Genomic DNA, 23,668 nt, shown 5'->3' on the forward strand with positions numbered 1-23,668 from the left:
GCAGGCATCTTACAATAACCTCACTATTTATAGCAAAATCAAAAGAGTCGCATACTGTTAAGAAATGCCCAGCTGCAGTAAGATAGCTTTCCACAAAGCAAATGCCAGAAAATGGCAAGGAAAGGCAAGGTTGCCAGATTTGGTGCCAAATCACACATTTGGTGATATACCATAGACACAGCGAGAATATTCTAGAACGAATTCTTACCAGTTTCCCCCAGAATGTTCTCGAAGGCAGGTCAAAAGCTATATAAACCCTGAGTGTATGTGGAGTAGCAGAGTATTGAGAGTTCATAATGAGAGTATCTAGAGTACATTGAGTTCAACATCAGTGTCTTAAGCTCTGAGGGTGACCGAACTGAGTTGGAAGCTGAAGGCTGTGTTGCTGATTGTTCAACTTGCTTGTTGTAGTTTCTTTTTATGACTGCATACGTGTTTTTAGAGCTGTCCTGAGTAATACAGGCTAATAAATTGTGTTTTCATTCTTCATCAAGTCTTGTCGTCAATCACTTCAAATTCACGAACCTGTAGAATGCAACAATACTACAGCAGAACACCTAATTTTACCAGCCACTGAAGAGGTTTTAAATACAGCTCTACACAGACATGCATATGATATACTCAAAAGAATTCCTTTGAGCAACAATACAATTTAAAGACATAGTGATGAAATAAGTGATGTTGAAAGCTTCTTGTGCAATTATCTGCAAATGGCATATTTCTCCATACAACTGGGTGAGTTGACTTTGCCTGGTAATGAAGCACTATTATTACCATATCATTGTTATGGACCAAAAAAAAAATCCATGAAAAACTATTTCGTGAGAACTTTGACAACAGGCACTAAAGGTGAATCAACATTCAAGGTTTTGATAGGTTATTTTATGGAAAAAGTGATCTTTTTATCCAACAGAATGTCAGCAGCAGCAGGTGGAACACCTGTCATGTTTGGGATCTATTGTGGTTTTATTAAGGCATTTAAAACAAAATATACCCGAGGTGTTTTGCATCATCATCATCAAGAACATTTAGTTGCTTAAAATCTGAGTAGCAGATTGTATCAATCTCTTCATCTTAACCGCAATAAACAAAATTCACAGCAATGTATTGAATTCTACGTTATTTGTATGGTTATGTGAAGAAAACAACATGGGCTTTCATTGATTATTCCTTTACACTGAAGTATACTCACTGTCAAAAGGCTTGTGTTTGATTAAGATTTTTTTTAAGTTTCCGAATTTTTGGTGCTTAAGATGCTATTTTAAAAGAAAATGTAATCAAACAGAAAGTCGTGCACTGCTTATTTAAGACATTTGTTTACTAAATCTAGTGAGGTGAACTAGCAGTTAAAGGTGATAATAAAAAGCAAGTCAATCATTGCAGCATTTCTTTCCAGAATTAACCTAATGAAGCAAAACATTAAATGGCGAGAATTTTCCCAATTTGTCACAGACAAACTGCCAGGATGATGACATTTTGGCCCATGTTCAACATTTAAATGCCCTTCCCACAGACTTTAAAATCTGGTTTGAGGCAGTTTTGATTATAGAAATACTACAATGAATTATCAATCCATATAGTGACATAGAACAATCGAATTTTACAAGAACTGACTGGAATAAGCATTAACGAAGAATTTAAGGTCCAATTTAAAAAAGGATGTCAACAATTCTGGCTTCAGAGAGACATACCTGTTATTTATCCTGCATTATGAATTATCACAAGAAAGATTTTGATAGCTTTTCCATTCTCATATCTCAGAAAGCTGTTTCAATGTGGCAAGGTTAAGCTTGACCAATTTCAAGCCAAATATACAAAATTTGCTATTAAACCACCAGTTCCAATCCTCCCATTAAAAATCACTTTTTTTTTTTTTTTTTGGTGTGTGTGTGTGTGTGTGTGTACTTGTTTTATGTAAGAACATTACAAGATTTGCATTTTATGCCGTTTTGATTAATAAAGGCATACTTGCCAACCTACAACACTAAAAAACCAGTATTTTTCAATGACATGATTTTTTAAATGATAAAATATATTTCTTAATAATGAATTAGCTTTAAACAGTTACTAATTAATATCTGAAAGTTCAGTTACTAATTTTTAAATGCAAACAGTGCAAAAATATTTACATGTAAAAAAAACATTTTTATTATTTGTATCTTTTAATAAAAATATAGTATTTTAATCAGTGTTTATACAAATGATATGAATAGTGACAAAATTTGCTTTTGTTAATAAATAAATTTCATAACTTGGTTCATAGTGATTGCCATTCAGGCCTGTTTTTGCTAATAAAAGTTTTTCTAATGTGTCATTAATAGTATTAGATCTAAATTTAGTAACTGTTTTCACAATACTGAAAATCCTCTCACACTCTGCATTAATTGCTCAGGAGGCCAACATTACACTATAAAAATGCTACCAGTACCTTTCAGTTTTCCAATTAAATTAAACTAGGTGCCAATCCTAGTTGTTTTATAACTTCATCCAAGTTTTTCTAATTGTAAACTGAAAAATTGCGACTGCAATTTATCAGTTGCGACATATTATCACCTTTCATGACTAAATGAAGTAAAACTGGAAATCTGTTAAAAAATAATCTTATATCAGAAAAAGATGCATTAGAACAGAAACATCTGTAACTCTAGCATGTAAAATCACTTCATTGTTGATTGGAAATTTCAAATTTTTCGGCTCAATAAACACTATCAAAGTACATAGCTCTGTGTCAGATGTAAAAAACACATTTGAAGTTGATTTTTTTTTAAATTCAGCATTAGGGTAGCATTCCAAAACCAGCCATCCAGGAAAAAAATTTCACCTGATTCATTCTGTCATGTGACATTTCCATACATTTTGCTTTCATCTGGATGTTTTGAAATGGCTGGGTGTTTGGGTAAAACTTTACCTTTGGTATCATTCCATTTAAGAATGCTTGAGTACAAACATTACACTACATGGCTGGTTTTGGAATGAGCCCTAAGAAGGGGTCTACGAAAACAGAAAAAATTGGGAAGTAGCCTACAGGACAAAAAAAGTTTGTGAACCTCTAATCTATATGATGATATACCCCCATTACAATTCTTCACGATGGCAATTTTTTTTTTTTTTTTTTCTAATTTATGGATGCACTGGGCAGGATAATTTAGGACATGGCGGCGATTGAACGAGGCAGCAAAATGCCTAGTGGTTCTGGCCACATTTAAATCACCAAAATTGTTCACTGATAACTCCAAATACAGCACTATTTCAACATAGCATCAAAAGAAATCCACCATAATTTTCAAGTATACAGAATGTTTTAAACATTTTAGGAACTAACTCTGAAATCATTTTGATAATCTTTTCAGAGAGAGCTGGATGATTCTAATAAAAAACTCACAGCATGGTATACAAATACTGCATTGTGAACACAAATCTATATATCTAGCTCATGAACTATTCAGCCATGGCTGCTAAATTATGAACTGTTAATTTAAATTTGAGATGTTATCCAAAAATGCTTGTTAAACTACAATGAGAAAATAAATTTTGTGATTCAAAAGTTTAAGTATGCATACTATTTTCTATGCATACTTAAACTTTTGAATTTATTTCAAGTGCACTATTTTAATAAGTATAGGTAGATATATTTTTTAAACTGTATTTTAAAATCGGTTTTTATTAAATGCTAGTTTCAGATTTTGCCTTATTTAAAAATACACACTGCATTCAGTATTGAAAGGGTAACAGATTTCAAGTACAGGTTTTCCAAGTTAATTCATATTTACATTAGGAGGGAAAAAAAAGCCATGCAAAAGTCCTATTATGATTTAGACAAATAATATCAGTTTTACAGTGTGAACTAAAAGTGTTTCTTCTTCTGAATTAATTTTTATGAGTAATGGAATAGAAAATAATAGATTTTTAGAATTATTTAATTTATTAACTTACTTCGTTAACTGTATATTGACCAAGATGAATCACAACAGGTTTCTGAAGCTCTGTTTCCTACAAAAAAGAAAATTTATAACTGAATATATAGCAACATTAACTGGAATATCAATCTGAAAAGGAAATAATAATATATTTCCTTTGGAGGGGGAGGAGGACTGGCAAAATAAAAATGAAACTATTACTTTGAAAGATAAAAAATTTACCCTATTTTTTATTACAAGAGGTTGTTTTTTTTTTTTTTTTTTTTTTGTTTTTTTTACTCCAAAGGGGCTTTGTCCCTGAACGACTATTGTTTTTGTTTTACAATTTTGCGTTGAATCACTATAAATGTCTGTTTCACTTTTCAAACTGTTGCCACCAAATGTTAGAGTCCTGCATTATATTTGAAGAAATTAAATAATGAAAAATCTGCATAAATGTATGTCTATTTCTCGCATTGTGATAAAACAACGGTACATAGAGCCATCGAATATGGAATGACGTAATCCTTCTGTGAATATGGGCATGTGGAAGCCCAAATTTGAAATTTGGAATTTTTTTATTATCGATTTCATATTTTGTAAAACTAACGAATTTTTGAGTAACAAACTCAACGATTTAAAAGCGAGCAATGGCAACACTCTATTGGGGGTGGGAAAAACCTTTTTATCTCCAGCGTGCGGAACTGTGTATCGGAAATTCTAAAGAAAGGCTCATTTTAAAATTATTTTGCGACATTGCTATTGAACTGAATTTTATGGTTTAAGTGCAAAGAACATGATATTTAATAAATAAAGGTAACACATAAAATGTTAAAAAAACACCCCTTTGGACGTAATTTAAAATCTGAAACCTTTCAGATTTTTTGTTCATGTATAATTTTATATTTTATTTTATTTATTTATTTTTTAAAAACTTGATGAGCTTTTCCATGAATGATTTTCTAATAAGACCTGGCCAAATGTATGTGAAGATAATACTCTGATTTACCTTCCCAAAAATAAAATCTAAGATGAAATTATTTGTTTTTAGTGATTTTGCATGTTAATGCCAAACGGAAAATGAAGATAAATAAAATGTTCAAATAATCTACAAAATACACAGCCATACTTTAATGATGTTTTTATTTAATATGGATAAAAAGAAAAATTTCGCATGCCTATGAAAACATTCCCTCTGTAAAATCATATAAAAAATAACTTCTCATAACAGACTGTAAAAAATACAATTTTTTTGCATGAAATATCATGATATAGCTACTTCTTTTTAATCAAATATACAGGTGTTTAAAGAAAGACATCGTGACAAAATAACACTTGAAAATCTGTTGACGAAAGCTTAGAACTGGTAAAATAAATTAAACAGGATTTTCAGAATTCAACAAGTTTAATAACATGACAACTTTTAGCAGAAATATGCAAAAATTTAAATTTTAATACAATTAAAAGAGTAAAAATTAGTGAGAAATCTGTTTCTCATAGCTACTTATGGAGGAAAATATCATTGCCATATTACTGAAATTATTCAAGATATCATTAGTTACAAATTTTCAGCAAGCAACTGGGGCCCACAAATTGAAGAGAAAAACTACAGAATTTGCATAATTTAACACTAAATTTTCAAATGCAAATTTCTAAAAGATACTTTCTATGAAAGAGAGAGATAAAAATGAGAATATAAGTATGTATTGGGCTCAAAATATCCATTTGTAAAAATTCTTAATTTTAAAATTTCTTACATAATTAAATGGAATTTTAAATTATTCTCAAATTAATACTGTTTTTTCAAAGAGTCTTTTCACTATGTGAGAATGCTGAAGTCAAATAAATTTATGGAGGCTGCTCTAGACTTTCTCAGAAGCAATTTTGCTCGTGTCTTATATGCCGAAATACAGGGTAGTATATAAAATTTCAAAATGGATAATACTTAATATCGAGTTTTGAGAATATTTATCTATAAACACAACAGTAGTCAACACAAAGCACAAATATCTGGTTGCATCACGGTTTAGTAGAATGGTGTCCTCACACCAGGGTACCTGGGTTCTGAGACCCTACCCTTTGTAGAACATGTCAGAAATTGTGAATACTGACAAGAAAAAAAGACCAAATATTTTCCATAATAAAGCAAGGAAAAAGGAAAAGTAAGTTAAAGTTTTAGAGAAAATTTAAACTAAGCAATATGCCAGTAACAGCAGGTAGGAAAAAACATCGAATATGCATGTCACTAAAAAGAAAAGTAAGAAAAGTAGGTAGTACTTATATCCATCAGTTCTTGGGTGTGACTGCTTAGTCTATTTCTTCTGCAATTCTCATGAGGTACATTGCTGCCTTGAAGCCTGCGGATAATTTATCTGCAACTGTCCTTGCTTTCTTGATTTTATCTATCTGCATGATGATATTGCTTAGGAAGTCCTGAATTTTCTCATCTTGGAGCCAGTTAATGGCTTCTCTTGGGATATTGAATCTTCTTCCCTTCACTTTGTCACTGAAACTTGGTCTGGTTCCATTCTTTAGCTCTGACTTTGCTTCCTTTCTACTCAAGAAGCTTAGACTTGGGAATTCCTCATCCATTAGGTTCGGGGGCTGGGAGCCTTTTTCAAACATATCTTGATAGGCCTTGCACCCACGGTAACTGCTAACATGTCCTTGTCCACAAAAAAATGAAGGTAGGAGCATCTTCTGGTTTTTTAGGGCATAACTTGGTGCTGTGTTTGTTTCCGCATTTACAACATCTTTCTTGATATTTGGATAATCGCTGGGTGTAATTTTACATCTATAACATTCCATCGGACGCTTTCTGGGGGCAAACTTCTCAATTCGTACACTGATGCTGAACATGTTATTCAGATTGAATATGGCACTTCCGGCAGCATTTCTTGTCACTTCCAGGAAGAAAATAGGCAGCTTTTCTGCCACTCCTCGTCTGGTTCTAGTGAATTGTCTTACTTTCTAGATCGAGAATTTTCTTTGCAACAGATCATTAAAAATCGCTTCTTCAGCAACTGTTTCTGGTATATTCTTTAGCATAGCCTTTACATTTTTTTCACTTGCCATCTGGTAAGTATGGAACGGAATACCTTGTTCATTTAGTGTTCTTGTCATTTTCCTGTAGTCGTCCGAGTTCTTGACATACACATAAATATTGTTAGTTTTCATATTTGCCTCATATTCTTCAGTACAGCAGTTTTGAAAAATTTCATCCACTTTCAGCCAGTCCGTCAAATTTTGTCGAAACACAATGGGTGGAGGTGTTTCCTTTACAATAACTCCACCTTCCTCATTAACATCTTTTCTCCTAGCTGATTGAAGGGATTTTCATGCGCGATTTCCATAATAGCCTCTTTCTCCGGGGATTTTGCAGTTTTCCTTGGAATTTTCCAATCGCTGTCTGATTTCTCATTATCCACCTGGCTCTCTGTCTCTTTCTGATCACCTTCGTTGCGCTTGAGTTTCTTGGCATTTTGAATGTCCTGTGGAGCCGTCGCTTGCTCACCTAATCCCGTGTTCGCAAGTCCCATGAGGTGTCCCATTCCATGATGCCTTAAACTCTCAATCAAAAGTGCCAATTTTACCTGCTCAGTTGAACCAGAAATGTCTGTCTTTTCTTCTGTGCAAGATTTGCCTCTCTTCTTTTTCCCTTTCTTTACAAAATCCGAGATTTCGTCTATAACCTTGACCTGTCCGTGTCCATTCCTTCGTCATCCGTAGATTCTGCCGGTGCCTGTAGAAGGACATTTTGTTATACCTGAGAGTACCTAAATCAAAATTAGAAATCGCAGTAAAAAATAATAAAACACTTTGCTGTCCGCCTTCTGCCGAAAAACATTCTTAATAAAGTTAAAAAATAAAACATGAATGCACTACCTTTAGTGCACGTAGTAATTCATCGCCACTCAAATCTATGATTTTCTACCAATGTTCTGGTAGTTTTTCAAAGCCTTCGGCCCAAATACTTAATGACCGAGAGTCCAAAAACAGATCAACCTCATTTCGGACAGCCTGTGCAGAATGGAAGATAGCACCTGCAAGATGTAGCTGCATGTGTGAAAAAAGGTAGTGACGTTGAGGTTATATGGTGAGTGTGGCAAAAGATACCACTGAAGTTCATACAGAGTCCAGCCAATGAATGCAGACACACATGGTCTCGCATTATCATAATGGAACATTTTCTTTTTGCGCCGGAACTCAGTTCGATGTTTTTCCGTAATAGCAATGTCAACGTGGACTAGCATATCTCTGTACACCTTACTGTCAAGGGTTTTACGATTTTCCAGATACTCTTTGTAGATAATACCACGGCAATCCCATCAGATACAAAGCATGATTTCTTTGTTAATCACACTATGCTTTGCGATGCTGCCGACAGGCTCACTGGCTGCAGACCAACACCCTTTTTGGCCTGTGTTGAAGAAAATCCACTTTCCATCACAAGTGATGATCCAGACCAGAATTTTGTCCTTGCATTGATAATCGAGCACATTAGTGTATTCCTGAACATGTCTGTCCTCATCTGTTTCAGTCAGCTTATGCGGCACCTAGCAATTGAACTTTTGCAGGTTTATGTGATGCATAACACAACTAATGGACATGGCACTAAGGTCTAAATCCTTAGCAAGCTCTCAAGTGGTTGCATACTGATCTTCTTTCACAAGTTCTCCCAGGTGTTCCTCATCAACATCAGCAGGCCAGCCAGAGAGCTCTGATTCTTGAGAATGTTGAATGTCCTTGTTTTTGAACTTTCGAGACCAAACCTTCACAGTATCATATGACCTAAAGCTATCTATACACATGATTTGGTGACATCCTGTAGCTGACTTTTTGCAACAGAACTGGAAGTAAATGATGGTTCTAATCTGGCAGTGTAATAGTTCCATTTCAGACACCTTGTACTTAATGACAATATTTTTTTACAATTTTCACAACACAGTGTTTTAAAGCAAGTCTCTTTCTTTCGAATGCCAAAAATTGTTTGTCAAAATATGATTAAACATACCAATGTGAACTTTTTGCACAGACGATATTTGAAGTGGCAGGAAACTTTCATTAAAACCGATACAATAGCTAAATACCTTAATTTGTTCATCTTTATTCCATTTCTTTCTTTTTCTTCTTCTTCTTCTTCTTTTTTTTTTTTTTTTTTTTTTTTTGTTTTGTTTTGTTTTGTTTGTTTTGCATGTCTGTGTGTGTTTCATTTTGCAGTGCTAACATTATTATTCACAAATTAATGTTAAATTTAAAAGGCTAAGAAATAGTCCAAAATGAAATTAATTAATTTTCTAACATTTTCACATCTTTCTAAAGTGACATTCTGATACACATTAAACAAAATATTCAAATGTACTTAAATATTTTTGAAAGACAAGATTTTCTTGGGTTGGATTACTCTTTTAGAAATTTTACAGATTACAGAAATCTAAAATATTTTAATATTCCACATAACATTTAACATTGTCTTTTACATTTAGAACACCAAACGAACATTTACAGTTAGAAAAACAATCACCATAAGCACTTAATTGTTTCAACAAGAACCACCATCATTCTTATCAGACAAAAGGTTTACAATGATAATTGTACATCCAGAATTGCTTTCTTAAAATTTTGTTACCAAAGTTTTTTTAAGAACAAACCTTATTTTGCCCTCATTTTCAGCTTCTAACTCAGAAGAAGGATAACAGAAAGATATTCTTCACAAAAAGTATATAACTATTCTGCCCCTCCCCCAACTAGTCAGATTTCAATAGTAGCTGAGAAAAGCAATTCTTTTATTATAAATTCACATAGCTAGGCACATGACTCCATTGTTTTAAATTACTGTTTTCATACTTCAATCTAAGAAACCACTGACAAAAAAAGTTGATTTTTTATACACGGTAAAACTACAAGTCAGAAAATAAATTTTGAAATTACACAGTCTGTCTATATGAAAAAATAAATTTTAAGATTAAAAAGTCTATCTAAAATTAAATTTTGATATTGTCATCTTTCAGCTCATTTCTTATGATAGAATACATATGAACTCCAATTATCGCTGGTATGAGTTCAAAGTATGGAAGTGTTACTGTTAACACAGCAACCTTAAACTTCTCCTGAAAATTCTGTTAAGAATATACAGCAAGTAAAAGCTAATTGACCAATATCACAGAATATATGGAGAAAACTAGACACTAGACTTATTACACAAGAGTGTCTAAGCAAAATTTATGGGTGTTATTTTTTTCAGTTACATAAACCATAAGTGGCTTTAGACACATTATTATATGAAATGAAAAATTTACAATGAATCTTATACACTCACTTACAAAAGTTAAGCACGGAGAGGAAAATACTAATTTCCGGAAGCCAATCAGAATTGAAGAGGATGCAATTGGCTGCAGAGGTAGATGGAAGTATGTAAATATGTTAGGTAACAGCAAATCGCGCTTTCATGTCAAGAAATATGCAAAAAGGCAGTCTTATAAGAAGCCAGCTTTATGAATGGTTGCAGAAGTTGATTCTAAGTGCTGATAGAAGGTGTTTAAAACTTTCCTAAAATTTGTTTTCAAGACATACGTGTTTCTATGACTTCCAGAAGACGAATGGAAGATTCTGAGTGCTGGCGTGCTGTGAGGCACATTGAAGCAGGACAGTCGATCACAGACGTTGCTCTTTTCTTCAGCGTTCATCATTCTGCAATTTCACGTTTAAGGAAACAATTCCAAACCACACAGAATGTTGTCTGAAGACCTGTAGCCGGTCACCTAAGGGTTACAACCCCTGTGGAAGTTCGATATATTGCTATTGTAGCCAAGCAGAATTGCAGAGCGACCTCTGCACATGTGACATCTATGGCTACAGCGTCCATTGGTAAGGCGATATCTGCAGCTACTGTATGCCGAAGATTACATACGAGTGGACTGTACACCTGGACACCTCGAGTTCGTGTTCCTCTATCCGTCCAATCAAGAGGGGCACAATTACAGTGGAGGCGGGAACATGTCAATTGGAATGTGTCTGACTGGGGCAATGTCATGTTTACTGACGAGTCAAGATTTGCTCTGGAGCCAGATGACAAGTGTATAAGGATACGGCATAAACAACAAACATGCAATCAGTCCCAAAACATCACGCATTCCGAGGCAGAAGTATTAAGGTGTGGGCAGGGATTTCATTAGGATACCGCACCTACCTGCACATCTTTAAACGGGGTTCTTTGACGGCTGTGTGGTATCAAGATGAAGTCCTAGAACCCATTGTGAGATTGTATGCTGCAGCAGTTAGCCCTACTTTTGTTTTTGTTGGGTAGAGGCGAGCGAACGTTTTTTTCTTATGCGCATGCGTATGATGGCGCAGCTGTCTCTTCTACCGACACATCCGTCATTCGAGCTTCGAGCGTAGGGAGATGCTGATATGTTATTTGCTGTTTGATACTCAATATGATTTCCTGTGTGATATCTTTATTCATTATTCATGTAAATAAAGTGTGTTGTCCTACGATGGCTTTTTTACTCTAAATATCGGCCTCTGAACAACAAATGGTAGCAGAGCGTGGTTTTGTCAAGAAGAATTGGATATAAGAGACCAAGTCGAAACCGAAATTGTCTTAGTGGAAGCCAAAAATGGAGAAGTGGAACGTTCCCAAATTAACTGGAGAGAACTATTTTATTTGGGCATTAAAAATTAAAGCTGCCTTATCACTGAAAAGACTTGACTCGGTAATTTCAACAGTAAAACCAGAAAATTTAGACGAGAAAGATGAAAGATTGTGGAATGAGAAAAACGCTGACGCCGTAGCATATATAAAACTTTCATTATCGGATCAACAGGCACTTCAGTTCTCCACAGAAGAGAATGAAAAAATTCTTTGGGAAAAAATAAAGTCAACATTTACGGGACAAGCCGAAGATCGAAAAATAGATGCTGGTAATGAGTTAAAAAATTTAGAAATGAAGTTGCATGAGTCGGCTAATGATTATATCGCTAGAGTGAGAGGAATAGCAACTAAGTGTCAATCGCTAGGACTAGATGTATCTCCTCGGGAACTGGTGTTTTACACAGTCCGTGGACTTCGTGGAAAATTTTCTCGAATTAGGGAAATTGTAAAAACTCAGCGTGAAAAAACAATTGATGAAATACTCGAGATACTCCGTGAGGAAGAGTGCGTTCACAATTCAACGAATGGGAAACGACCTGATGGAAACAACGCAGAGGCGTTCATATCAAGAAGGAATAAAAACTATAAGCCAAGAATTTGTTACATTTGCCGACGACCTGGTCACATCGCGAAGGACTGCTATTACAGAAACAAGAATCCAAAAAGTGAGTTATCCAAAGGTAACAAGGAAAGAATGAAGTTACAACCTACAAGTGTGAACGTTTCATCTCGTTCTGGTGAGAGAGAAAATGATTTTGCTCTTCAACTTACGCGTGGAAAAAATGATGAATGTGATAAAATTTGGTTGCTGGATAGTGGTGCAACCGGACACATGGCAAAAGACTTCTTTTGGTTCCAGAATATTACACCAGAGGTGAGGGAAATTTACCAGGCAGGTAAACACTCAAAAATATATTCAGAAGGTATTGGTACTGTTAAAGCAAAAGCTATAAATACAAAGAATTCTAGTTTTATTAATTTAACTATTAGTAATGTTAGTTATATTCCTGATTTAAGAAATAACTTATTGTCACTCACTGCCTTAATGGATAAAGGATGTAAAATTGAATCAAAGAATAATTCTGTATTAGTTTTTAGTAGGTGTAATGAATTACTTTTTAAAGCATTTAAGAATAACGGTAGGCTTGAAGTTAATTTAGAACCATATTATAATTCTGAATCTTGCATTGCTAATGATTGTACTGGTAATAATTATGAGCTTTGGCATAGTAGATTGTGCCATTTAAATCCAAAATATATGCTTAAAATGAAAAAATACATTGATATTAATGATGTAAGTGATTTTAAGTGTGAAACTTGTGACATAAGTAAAATAACTAGAAAAAGTCATCCAAATATTGACATTAATCAGAGTTCAGAAATTTTAGAATTAATTCATTCGGATCTATGTGGCCCTGTTCAAACTGAATCAATTGGTGGGTCTAAATATTTTATGATCTTAGTGGATGATTTTTCTGGAATGTATTTTACTTATTTTCTTAAAAGTAAAAGTGAAGTGTTTGACGCATTTTGTAAATTTAAAGCTAAGTATGAAAATTTAACTGGTAAAAGAATTAAACGTTTGAGAACAGACAATGGTTTAGAATTTGTAAATCAACAATTAGATAATTATCTTGCTAATTCAGGTATTTTTCATGAAAAAACAATTCCATATAACAATGAGAGTAATGGAAAAGGTGAACGAGCAAATAGAGTTCTTTTAGAAAGAGCTAGGACATTACTACATGAGAGTGAGCTTCCGGTAAAATTCTGGGCAGAAGCAATTAATTTTAGTACTCAAGTATCAAATTTAACACCCCGGAAAGGAAAAGAAAAAATTCCTTTAGAAATTTGGACTGGTAAAAAACCCAAAATAAACTATCTAAAAAGGTTTGGATGTGTGGCATACTTTCACATTCCGAAAGTAATGCGAAACAAATTTGACATACCAGGGAAAAGAGGGATAATGTTAGGATATGCTAGAGAAAGAAAAGGATATCGTATTTATGATATAGCAAGTAACAAAATAATTGAAGAACGATCAGTTAAATTTAACGAACCTTTAAAGGGTAGTAATTATATGGGAAAAAATAAAACCTTGGAAACTTGGGATATTGAAGAATTAAAAGGAAGGGGAAACGAAGTAGATCGAAAACCACACCTCGAATTGGTTGTTACGGAAAATACTCAAGCAAGCGAATATGATGACTCATCGAATTTCGAAATCGGCGACATGAGCCGTTGTAGCGGGGGTGATGACAGGGGGAATAAAGTCCAAACATCTGATAGCTATGAAAAAAGTAATAAATATGGAAATGAAATACCATTAAGACGATCGGATCCGAGAGGCTCAAATCAAAACAACTAGCGTCAAGTATAATCAGTAATGTTCCGAATAATTTTTCAGAAGCAAATTAAAGTGCTAATTGGTATGACTGGAAATCCGCAATGGAAAATGAAATAGATTCATTACATAAACACGAAGTATGGGAAATAGTACAGAGGCCTGAAAAAACAAAATTAGTAAAAAGTAAGTGGGTGTATACTTTGAAGGAAGGAGACTCTGGAGAAGTAAAATATAAAGCGCGATTAGTAGCGGCTAGGTTTAATCAAATAAAAAATAAGGATTATACCGAATCATATTCACCAGTAGTTAACATTGAATGTTTTAGATTATTGCTTGCACTTGCAGCTAAATTAAACTTGACTGTTAAATTTTATGATGTAAAAACAGCGTACTTGTACAGTGACTTAAACAAGGATGTGTATATGACTCCTCCACCTGGTTATGAAAAACTGATTGGAGAAGGTAAAGTATGTAAATTGAAGAAAAGTATTTATGGGTTGCCTCAATCCGGTAGAAATTGGTATATGAAAATAAAAAATGAATTAGAAAAACTTGGGCTGGTACAGTTAGCATCTGATAATTGTATATTCATTTATAATGATTCCAAAAACATTTTTATATTGTGTTTGTATGTTGATGATTTAGCTGTATTCTGTAATAATAAAGAAATGCTTGAAAATATTGTTTCTAAAATAAAAAATGTATTTGAGTTACATGAAAATACTAATTCAAAATTTTTAGGAATGCAAATAGAAAAACTTGAAAATGGTATATGTTTGTCTCAAACAGAATATATTGAATCTTTATTGACTAAACACAATTTGGAAAATTGTAAAGCAGTGAAAACGCCAATCGTTAAAGGGGCAGATAAAGGTTTTTCATGTACAAATGAAAAAATTGATGCAATTTTGTATCAGGAATTAATTGGGGAACTTTTATATTTAGCGAATAGAACACGTCCTGATATATCATTTGTAACAACTTATTTGTCATAATTTAATCATGTACCAGAAAAAAGGCATTATCTTTTGGCTAAAAGGGTATTAAGGTATTTAAAAGGTACAAAAAATAAAAAACTTTTCTATAGCAATGATTTTGGAGTTTTAAATGCATATGCTTATGCTAGCTGGGGAAATGCAGAAAATGGTAAGTCATTTTCTGATGGTACTATTTTACTAGGTGAATCATTAATTTCTTAATGTAATGTGTTATATATTGTTTGTATTTCATTTTTGTATTGAAAAAAAAAATGTTGCTCGCAGGAGGGGTGTGTTGGGTAGAGGCGAGCGAACGTTTTTTTCTTATGCGCATGCGTATGATGGCGCAGCTGTCTCTTCTACCGACACATCCGTCATTCGAGCTTCGAGTGTAGGGAGATGCTGATATGTTATTTGCTGTGTGATACTCAATATGATTTCCTGTGTGATATCTTTATTCATTATTCATGTAAATAAAGTGTGTTGTCCTACGATGGCTTCTTTACTCTAAATATCGGCCTCTGAACAACAGTTTTAATGGATGATAACGCATGTCCCCATAGAGCTGACATCGTCGATGGCTACCTGGAGAGTGAAGGGATTGTGCATACAGTGTGGCCAGCATATTTGCCTGACCTTAATCCCATTGAAAATCTTGGGATGCTCTCAGCTGTGCTATATCTTCATGTTTCCCACCTCCAGCCACTCTTATTGAGCTAAAAACTTCTCTACAAGAAAAATGGCGATTTCTTAATTCTGTGTCCATTTTTTTTCATTTTATGCTGTTTATTTTCACTTTATACATAATTCTGTTTAAGTCTCCAGTATGTCATTATCTGATAACTTACAAAAATTCAATATTGTTTTCATTTCTGTATATAATTATTGATTTTGTTTTATGCATAAATATATTTGCTATTTCCCTGCCGAATTTTGGGTCAATCAAAGCAGTATTTGTTGATTTTTTTGCATTTTACATCTTCGTGCTTAACTTTTGGAAGTGAGTGTATTACAATTGCCCAACTAACCAGGGAAGTTGAGTTATTGAATTAATTTTCCAGCACAAGCACACTGATTTTTTAAAGCAAGCGTTTCTTTTCCAAAAATTTTAATTTGTCATCAAAGGTTAAATTCATACACCAAAAGCAAAGCAAGAAGTTTAAAACATACCTTTCTTTGTATACAAAATAACTTGATTTGTAACTTTAGATTCCCAATAGGAATTAATTATGTAGAATATCAATATACGACACATTGAAAAAATTCAAACTGCTTGGGGCTTCCATCATATGCTAACTAACTTCAAGGGAGAAACACTGTGATAGTGATTTCCCAAAGTACTTTCATGGCAGTTTCCCTTCCATCAATTTTGTGCATGCAAATGTGTACTCAATGATGTGATAGTGCAAATGAATTTCCTTATGCACCTTATTCCTAATTCCTTTCCTTCATTTGGATTATAATTTACATTAGCCTGTTTGAAGTAAAATAATATTAAAATTTAAAATTTGCCATCAATAAAAAATGCTAGGCATTATTTTCAGCAACAATGACTTTGTACTATTGAAAAAGCAGTGCAAAAAAGACAATAAAATGGTAGTGTATCTGAAATCAGTTAAACAACAGTAACATTATGATTACACTGAGGAATAACTTTTGTCTTCAATTCATCTGTAATTATGTTATGCCTTTTCACACATTAAAAGCAGATTTCATGTAACAGAAACCGAATCCAATAAATTGTTATTCTAGTCAACATAAAATCAGATCATCACTCCTCTTCTAGGGATAAGTTAATGATTTTGAAAATTTATGTCAATATTTTTCTGTATTTCATCTATTATACTGATATATTTTGATTCTAAATTGATCAATGTTTGAATTGCAAAAATAATTAAATTAAAACAGCAGATATAAACAGAAAACTTTCTAAACACCCTTGATGATAATTTTCTGTCGGTTAAGTGAGAATATACAAAAATTTTTCACAAACTTTTTGGACGACACATTTTTAAACTAGTAGGAGCAATTTTTCTAGAAGCTTCAAGAAGTGTTTAGCAATCCTATAAATATCACTTGGATTGCAACATAGTTCTGGTATTTAGTTCAAATTTTTTGTCACTGGACTAAGCTCCTATTCAGTTATTTTTGCTTTAGGCTTTCTTCCGTGAATAATTTTGATGGTCTCTAATATTCTTCATGTTTTAAGAATTAAAAACAATAATTAAGGCTTTTTCAGCTCTCAGATCTTCAGCCACAAATACAGGCCTCATGGTCAATTAGGATAAAACCAAATTCATGGAAATTACAACCTCCATGGTAAACTATCGTAAAACAACGTGCATTAATGGCGACACATCTGAAAGGTTGAAGAATTTAAATAACTTGGCACTATAATCAATGACAAAATAAGTTAAGAATGGAAATTGATAACAGAATAAAATGGCTTATAAATGCTTCTTTGAACTAAGAAGACAATTAAGATCTAATCTTATAAGTCACAAAACAAAACTATGGATTATTTACTATATAAAAAAATCGATGCACCAAGAAGAAGTTGTCTGATGGAGACAAAAATTTAGGAAGGTTATGAACAGAATAGAAAATTATTAAAATTTCAGAACAATTGAGTAATTTATTTTAGAGTTACAAAGTAACGAGCTCAATAACGTTTTGACCCACCTCTAACCTGGATGCAAGCTGCCACATGGCATGGCATGGACTGATAAACCTCCCAGATGATCTGCTGCGGTATTTCTTGCCAAATTTGCTCCAATTGTTGGGCTAGGTCATCAACATTTCCTGGTAGATGCAGTTACTTTCCCATCATATCCCAGACATGCTTGATGGAAGAGAGATCTGGCTGGCTAAGAAAGTGTTTGACAAGCTCTAGGCATAGCAACATGTGCCGTATGTGGTCTGGCATTATCTTGCAGAAAATAAGGCCAGGGTACTGCAAAAGGAAGGTTTTGACCCATCTCTATCCTGGATGCAAGCTGCCACACGGCGTGGCACATACTGATAAAGCTCCCGGATAGTTTTTTGTGGTATTTCTCACGACATTTGCTCCAATTGTCAGGCTAGGTCATCAGCATTCCCTGGTAGATGCAGACGCCTTCATATCATATCCCAGACATGCTCGTTGGGAGAGAGATCTGATGATCTGTCTGGCTAAGGAAGGAAGTGTTTGACAAGCTGTAAGACAGTTCATAGCAACCCGTGCTGTATGTGGTCTGGCATTATCTTGCTAAAAAATAAGGTCAGGGAAAAAGGAACGGTAGCAAAACAGGTCACAGAATGTCGTTGATGTAGCGGTGTGCTATAAGTCTGTCTCTGATGATGACCAAAGGGGTCAGCTACCAAAGGAAACAGCACCCCAGACCATAATTCCTGGTTGAGGGCCTGTGTGGCGTGCAATAGTGAAAGCAGGATTGGCATGTTGCTCTGGGCATCTCCAGACACGTCTTCGATGATCATCACGACACAGTTGGAAGTGCTATTCGTAGCTAAAGATTATACGTCCCCAGTCAGCATCATTCCAACCTGATCAAGCCAAGCACTACTGTAATCTGGCTCGACAGTATGCAGGCGAGTGACAAGTGGCATAATGGTCAGTACAAGCATAGATTTTGCTCTATAAGCCGTCTGAGAATGGTCATGGTGGATACCCATCAGACTCGGGTCACATGTCTGATGCTTGACAGCGATGAATCAGGTGCTGTGACAGCTGATCTGACAATCACTCTGTTCTCTCGATCTGTTGTGGCCCTAGGTTGACTGCTACCATAATGATGCTGAAAATTTTCATTGTCCACCCATTCTTGCCAGAATCTTCTAATCGCCACATCGCTTCATCTCATACGATAAGCGATTCTCCGATTTGCCCAACCTGCCTCTTTCAATCCAATGATACGACCTCTTTCAAACTCTGACAGTTACTCATAATGAGCTCAAATCCTGTGGCGAGGCATTTTTTCAGTCGTTGAAAGGTATCCTAAATCACAATGCAACAGAAATTTTTAACAGCAGTTCAAGAACAGCTCCTTATATACATCTGCTGGATGTGCAATTCCGATGCACTGGAGATAGCACTATTCATTCACTGGATGCCGAATTTTAATCATTTGCATATTAGGTCAAAACATTGATGCATAAAAGATTTCAAAGCAATCGGATGATTCCTTCTTGGTGTGTCGATTTTTTTGTTATAGAGTATATAAGACAATAATACTTATCTGTTTTACTTTACATAAAGACATACAATATTCCCTGGATATGTTTGAGAGAAAAATCCTCAGAGTAATTTTTGGTCTAATACAGGAAGAGGGATGTTGGTGAGCAAGATATACTTTGAACTGTACAGGCTTTATAAGCAAACACACGTAAGAGAAGTCATATGCAGTAATAGATTAAGATGGCTGGGACAAGTCTGGAGAAGCCCAAAAGATAAACCCACTAAGATCCTGACATTCAAAAAAATCTGAGGGATCCTGAGGTAAAGGAAGACCACCAACTGAAAATTTAGATGACATTGAAAAAACTCAAAAACTTTGAAAATTAAAAATTGAAAAGGAGTCACTGCAGATGGAAGATATTGGAAGGAGTGCGAGATTGAGGCCCAGGGCCTACAATGCTCGTGAAGAAGAAGAAAAAGAAGAATTTAAGAATAATTAGCCTTAACTCTATTTTTCTTCTTGAACTATTTATAGCTGTTTACCTTATTATATGATCTACTCTTTCTTTCAAAAAACTGCTGGATTTCTTCCTGTATGTTTAATAAGGAGATCTTTAAGAAGCCACAGAATGCAATAATATGTAAATATTCTGCCCCCTTTTTTTTATTTCTTCAATGATAGCAACAGCAAAGTAGATTATTGCAACATGCTATTTTATCATTAAGAGTAAAAATAGTGTCTCATTCATATTGGTCAACCGAATAGTGATATAATTTAGTATTCTAAGAGTAATATTTCGAATGTGGATTCTTGTTTGAATAATATTGAAATTTCATGCACTTTTTTCCCTAAGAAATCTCTATCACTAGAAATCATATAAGATTAATTTTAATTTTTATATAAAGAGTAGGAATATACTTTGGACTACATTCAGCATTCATAAGATGTTATGCTGCTCGGAAGTAAGTCCATTTTTGTCTTAGAAAAAAGGAACCCATCTTATCTTAATCCGTTAAAATAAGCATTTCCAAATCATGATTGTAAACAACTTTAAGTCTTGAACTAATAGTTCTGAAGCATATAAAAGACTTTGAAATATATATGAGAAACTACTTACCCCTTCACTGGCAGATTCTGTGGAAGAGTTTGAAAGTACTACTGGCTAAAAGAGAAATATATATATATATATATATATATATATATATATATAAACATATAGCAGTATAAAATTGTATGTGAAGCAGAGGGAGAAATAATGTTTGCATAAAAAATAATGGTAACAGTGAAATCGTTTCTCTGAAATGCAAATTCAGGAACAATATTATAATAAAATATGACAGTTTCTGCAGGAGATTATTATTAATAATCAGCATAAGAGTATGCCCCATTTCCTCATGTATAAGATGCACTTTGATTTTGGGAACTAAAAATTGAAAAAATAAAGATTTGGTAATCGGACTGGTTTTTATGGCCCACTGGATTTTTTTCCCCCAATGGCAGATTGTGAACAGTTACAGGTTTGTAACAGAGTCCATTAATCTATACTAAGGCCAGATATGGTGGTCTTTTTATTGTGGAGGCACCTAATAGGTGAGCCACCATAGCCTCCTATGAAGGGACGGACAGTTACAACATGCCTTCTCCGGGATTCGAAACCAGGCTCTTCGGTATCGCAGTAAAGCTCCCCTAATAACTATACTGTCTGGGTGGCCCTACTGGACTATAATTTAATAGAAAAAAAAAAAAATTGTGTAAAGTTTTTGAAATCAATGCAATTTTATTGAAATCTTATACAACTTAGCATCAAGTTATTGATATCTTAAACAACTTACCATCCCTCTGAGAACTCCTACATTAGCTGACCTCATCTGTGTCTGATGACGAATAATTTTTTTCACATATAGCCTCATCCTGAGCTCCATCTGTTGAATTTGAGATGCTATACTTCTTAAATGATTTGGGGTCTGCCAGCGGCCAAGCGGTAAAGTCGCTGAACTCTGGTAGTTTGGTCCGAGGTTCGAATCCCGCAAACGAGCTGGCTGCATGGGTGTTTTTGTGGTTTTTCCCATGTGTAACGTGTATATGAGCTAGTTTCCCTTAGAAAGTCCTCCACGAAGGTGACATCCCTGCCCTTAGGCAGATAGCTCTTGAGGCTTTGCCATAATTAAATAACCTAACCCAATCTTAAATGATTTGACAACAATTTCAATTGTGATATTATCCCAGGATTTTTGCAACCCCCAAGTGCAAACTTCTTCTGTAGTTGGCTTTTTCACTCTTCTTATTGGTGTCAAATTGTCTTCTGGTTTTGCAGGGTCCGTTAATGCTAACATCAAGAGGTTGGAGCTGGGATGTTAAGCCTCCAGGTATTATGGTAAGTTCTGTTTAGCTAGTCTGCAGCAACGTTTTTTGTCTTACCTGTTATGTGCACCGTGAACTGATCAAACACCAAAAGAGCAAGTTTGTATAAGAATCTAACAGAGCTTCTATTCCAAACTTTCTTAATCCATATCTTCAACCTATCCTGATTCATCCAACCCTTATCATGAACATGGACAATCCTTCTTTGACAAATGAATTCTTTTGGCATTTGTTTTGCATTTGAAAATCAGCACTGACTGCTCTGTCAACACAACAAGCTAGATCAACTGTATAATGCCTCTCTTCCTGTCCACTTGTCTCCACAGTTAGGATCTTCACTCCCTTCTTACCAACAGTTCTGTTACTTGGAACATAGAATTGAAGGGGGGCTTCATCCATATGTACAATTTGTTTCACTCCAAATGATGTAATTTTCTAACACCGAATGACAAAATGATGAAATTCAATGACCTGCTCATAGCTTCAAGGAATCTTTTGGGCAACTCTAAGGCATGTATGCATGCTTAGTCCCTTTCATGTCATGAACCTGAAGCACCAGTTTTGTTCTTCATTGAAATTTCTAACTTCTTTTTCATAACATAATAATCTTTTTCCTTTAAACTGAATCATTTTTGCTAACAGAAAATTATGATAGCTTTTATGCTCTTCAATCCAACAATTTATTTCCTTTTTTATATCAGACCATTTTGCAGACATGCCTCTCATAGCTTTCTTCAAGCATGGCATCTTCAATAAGGTTTTTTCTTCTAATAGTCACTCTCAGATTGTTTTCTCAGTTGGAAGAGGACAAACTTATATTCAGCAGTCCAATTTCCATTCACTTTCACAAACTGGATCACTTTGAACTTGAATTCAGCTTTGTATGATAATCGTTGAGCTATATGTGGGCAAACCGTTACAGTTTACAGTAGTTTTAACATGCAGGTGAAGAATTCATTCCAAAAAAAATCCTTCATCTTTGGTTTCATTCACCGCAAATGCGACAAAATGCCAATGTTGGCAACAGCACAATCACTGTATAAGACACACCCAGTTTCTAGACATGAAATTTTTAAAGAAAAATTGCATCTCATATATGGGGGAAATACGTCATTTTTCTATCAAGAATTTTTTTTTTTTTTTTTTTTTTTTTTTTTTTTTTTATGAATAAGATAACAAGGTGCAAAGGGTTCAGGTGAAACAAGTTCATCACTCTGAAAAATTTACCTCAAAATCAGATGGCACACTGACCTTATGAACAGTTCATAATTTTGTTTAAAAAAAAAAAGAAAAACAAGAATTATATGCTTTATTCTAATACACAAAATGCTGCATTTTTAAAGTGTAAATTACGAGCATTTTTAACCTGCAAGTTGATTTTTATACAGAAAATAAATATTGTTAGAATGTTAATAAAAAATTAGGTACTTTCAAATTACACTACACACTCACTGAAAAATTGTGTATTTGGCGATTTTGGAGAGCATTTGCAAACTCATTGGCGATTAATTTTTTGCTAAGTGAAAGGCAACAGCTATTCTGGAAGCAAGTTCATCACTCTGAAAAATTTACCTCAAAATCAGATGGCACACTGACCTTATGAACAGTTCATAATTTTGTTTAAAAAAAAAAAGAAAAACAAGAATTATATGCTTTATTCTAATACACAAAATGCTGCATTTTTAAAGTGTAAATTACGAGCATTTTTAATCTTCAAGTTGATTTTTATACAGAAAATAAATATTGTTAGAATGTTAATAAAAAATTAGGTACTTTCAAATTACACTACACACTCACTGAAAAATTGTGTATTTGGCGATTTTGGAGAGCATTTGCAAACTCATTGGCAATTTATTTTTTGCTAAGTGAAAGGCAACAGCTATTCTGGAAGCAGGTTCATCACTCTGAAAAATTTACCTCAAAATCAGATGGCACACTGACCTTATGAACAGTTCATAATTTTGTTTTAAAAAAAAGAAAAACAAGAATTATATGCTTTATTCTAATACACAAATTGCTGCATTTTCAAAGTGTAAATTACGAGCATTTTTAACCTGCAAGTTGATTTTTATACAGAAAATAAATATTGTTAGAATGTTAATAAAAAATTAGGTACTTTCAAATTACACTACACACTCACTGAAAAATTGTGTATTTGGCGATTTTGGAGAGCATTTGCAAACTCATTGGCGATTAATTTTTTGCTAAGTGAAAGGCAACAGCCATTCTGGAAACAGATGCTCACTAAGAATTCTGTA

General features: G+C 34.0%; 1 protein-coding gene across 4 annotated transcripts in view; it reads right to left on the reverse strand.

Annotated features, from left to right (window-relative positions):
• LOC118180422 (uncharacterized) overlaps nt 1-23,668 on the reverse strand; it is a 50,625-nt gene that overhangs the window by 2,645 nt on the left and 24,312 nt on the right. For 2 of the 4 annotated variants that reach the window (XM_085826028.1, XM_085826035.1), the window contains exons 4-5: nt 20,167-20,211; nt 3,934-3,990 (exon numbers count right to left, since the gene is read on the reverse strand). In XM_085826028.1, coding sequence (XP_085682154.1) covers nt 3,934-3,990; nt 20,167-20,211 — 102 coding nt within the window. The remainder of the gene's footprint in view (nt 1-3,933; nt 3,991-20,166; nt 20,212-23,668) is intronic. The other 2 variants (XM_085826041.1, XM_085826043.1) reach the window with 1 other exon arrangement.

The sequence above is a fragment of the Stegodyphus dumicola genome, chromosome 1 (assembly GCF_044657685.1).
Source record: "Stegodyphus dumicola isolate Sdum_Otavi_A_Nest chromosome 1, ASM4465768v1".
NCBI classification, from domain to species: domain Eukaryota; kingdom Metazoa; phylum Arthropoda; class Arachnida; order Araneae; family Eresidae; genus Stegodyphus; species Stegodyphus dumicola.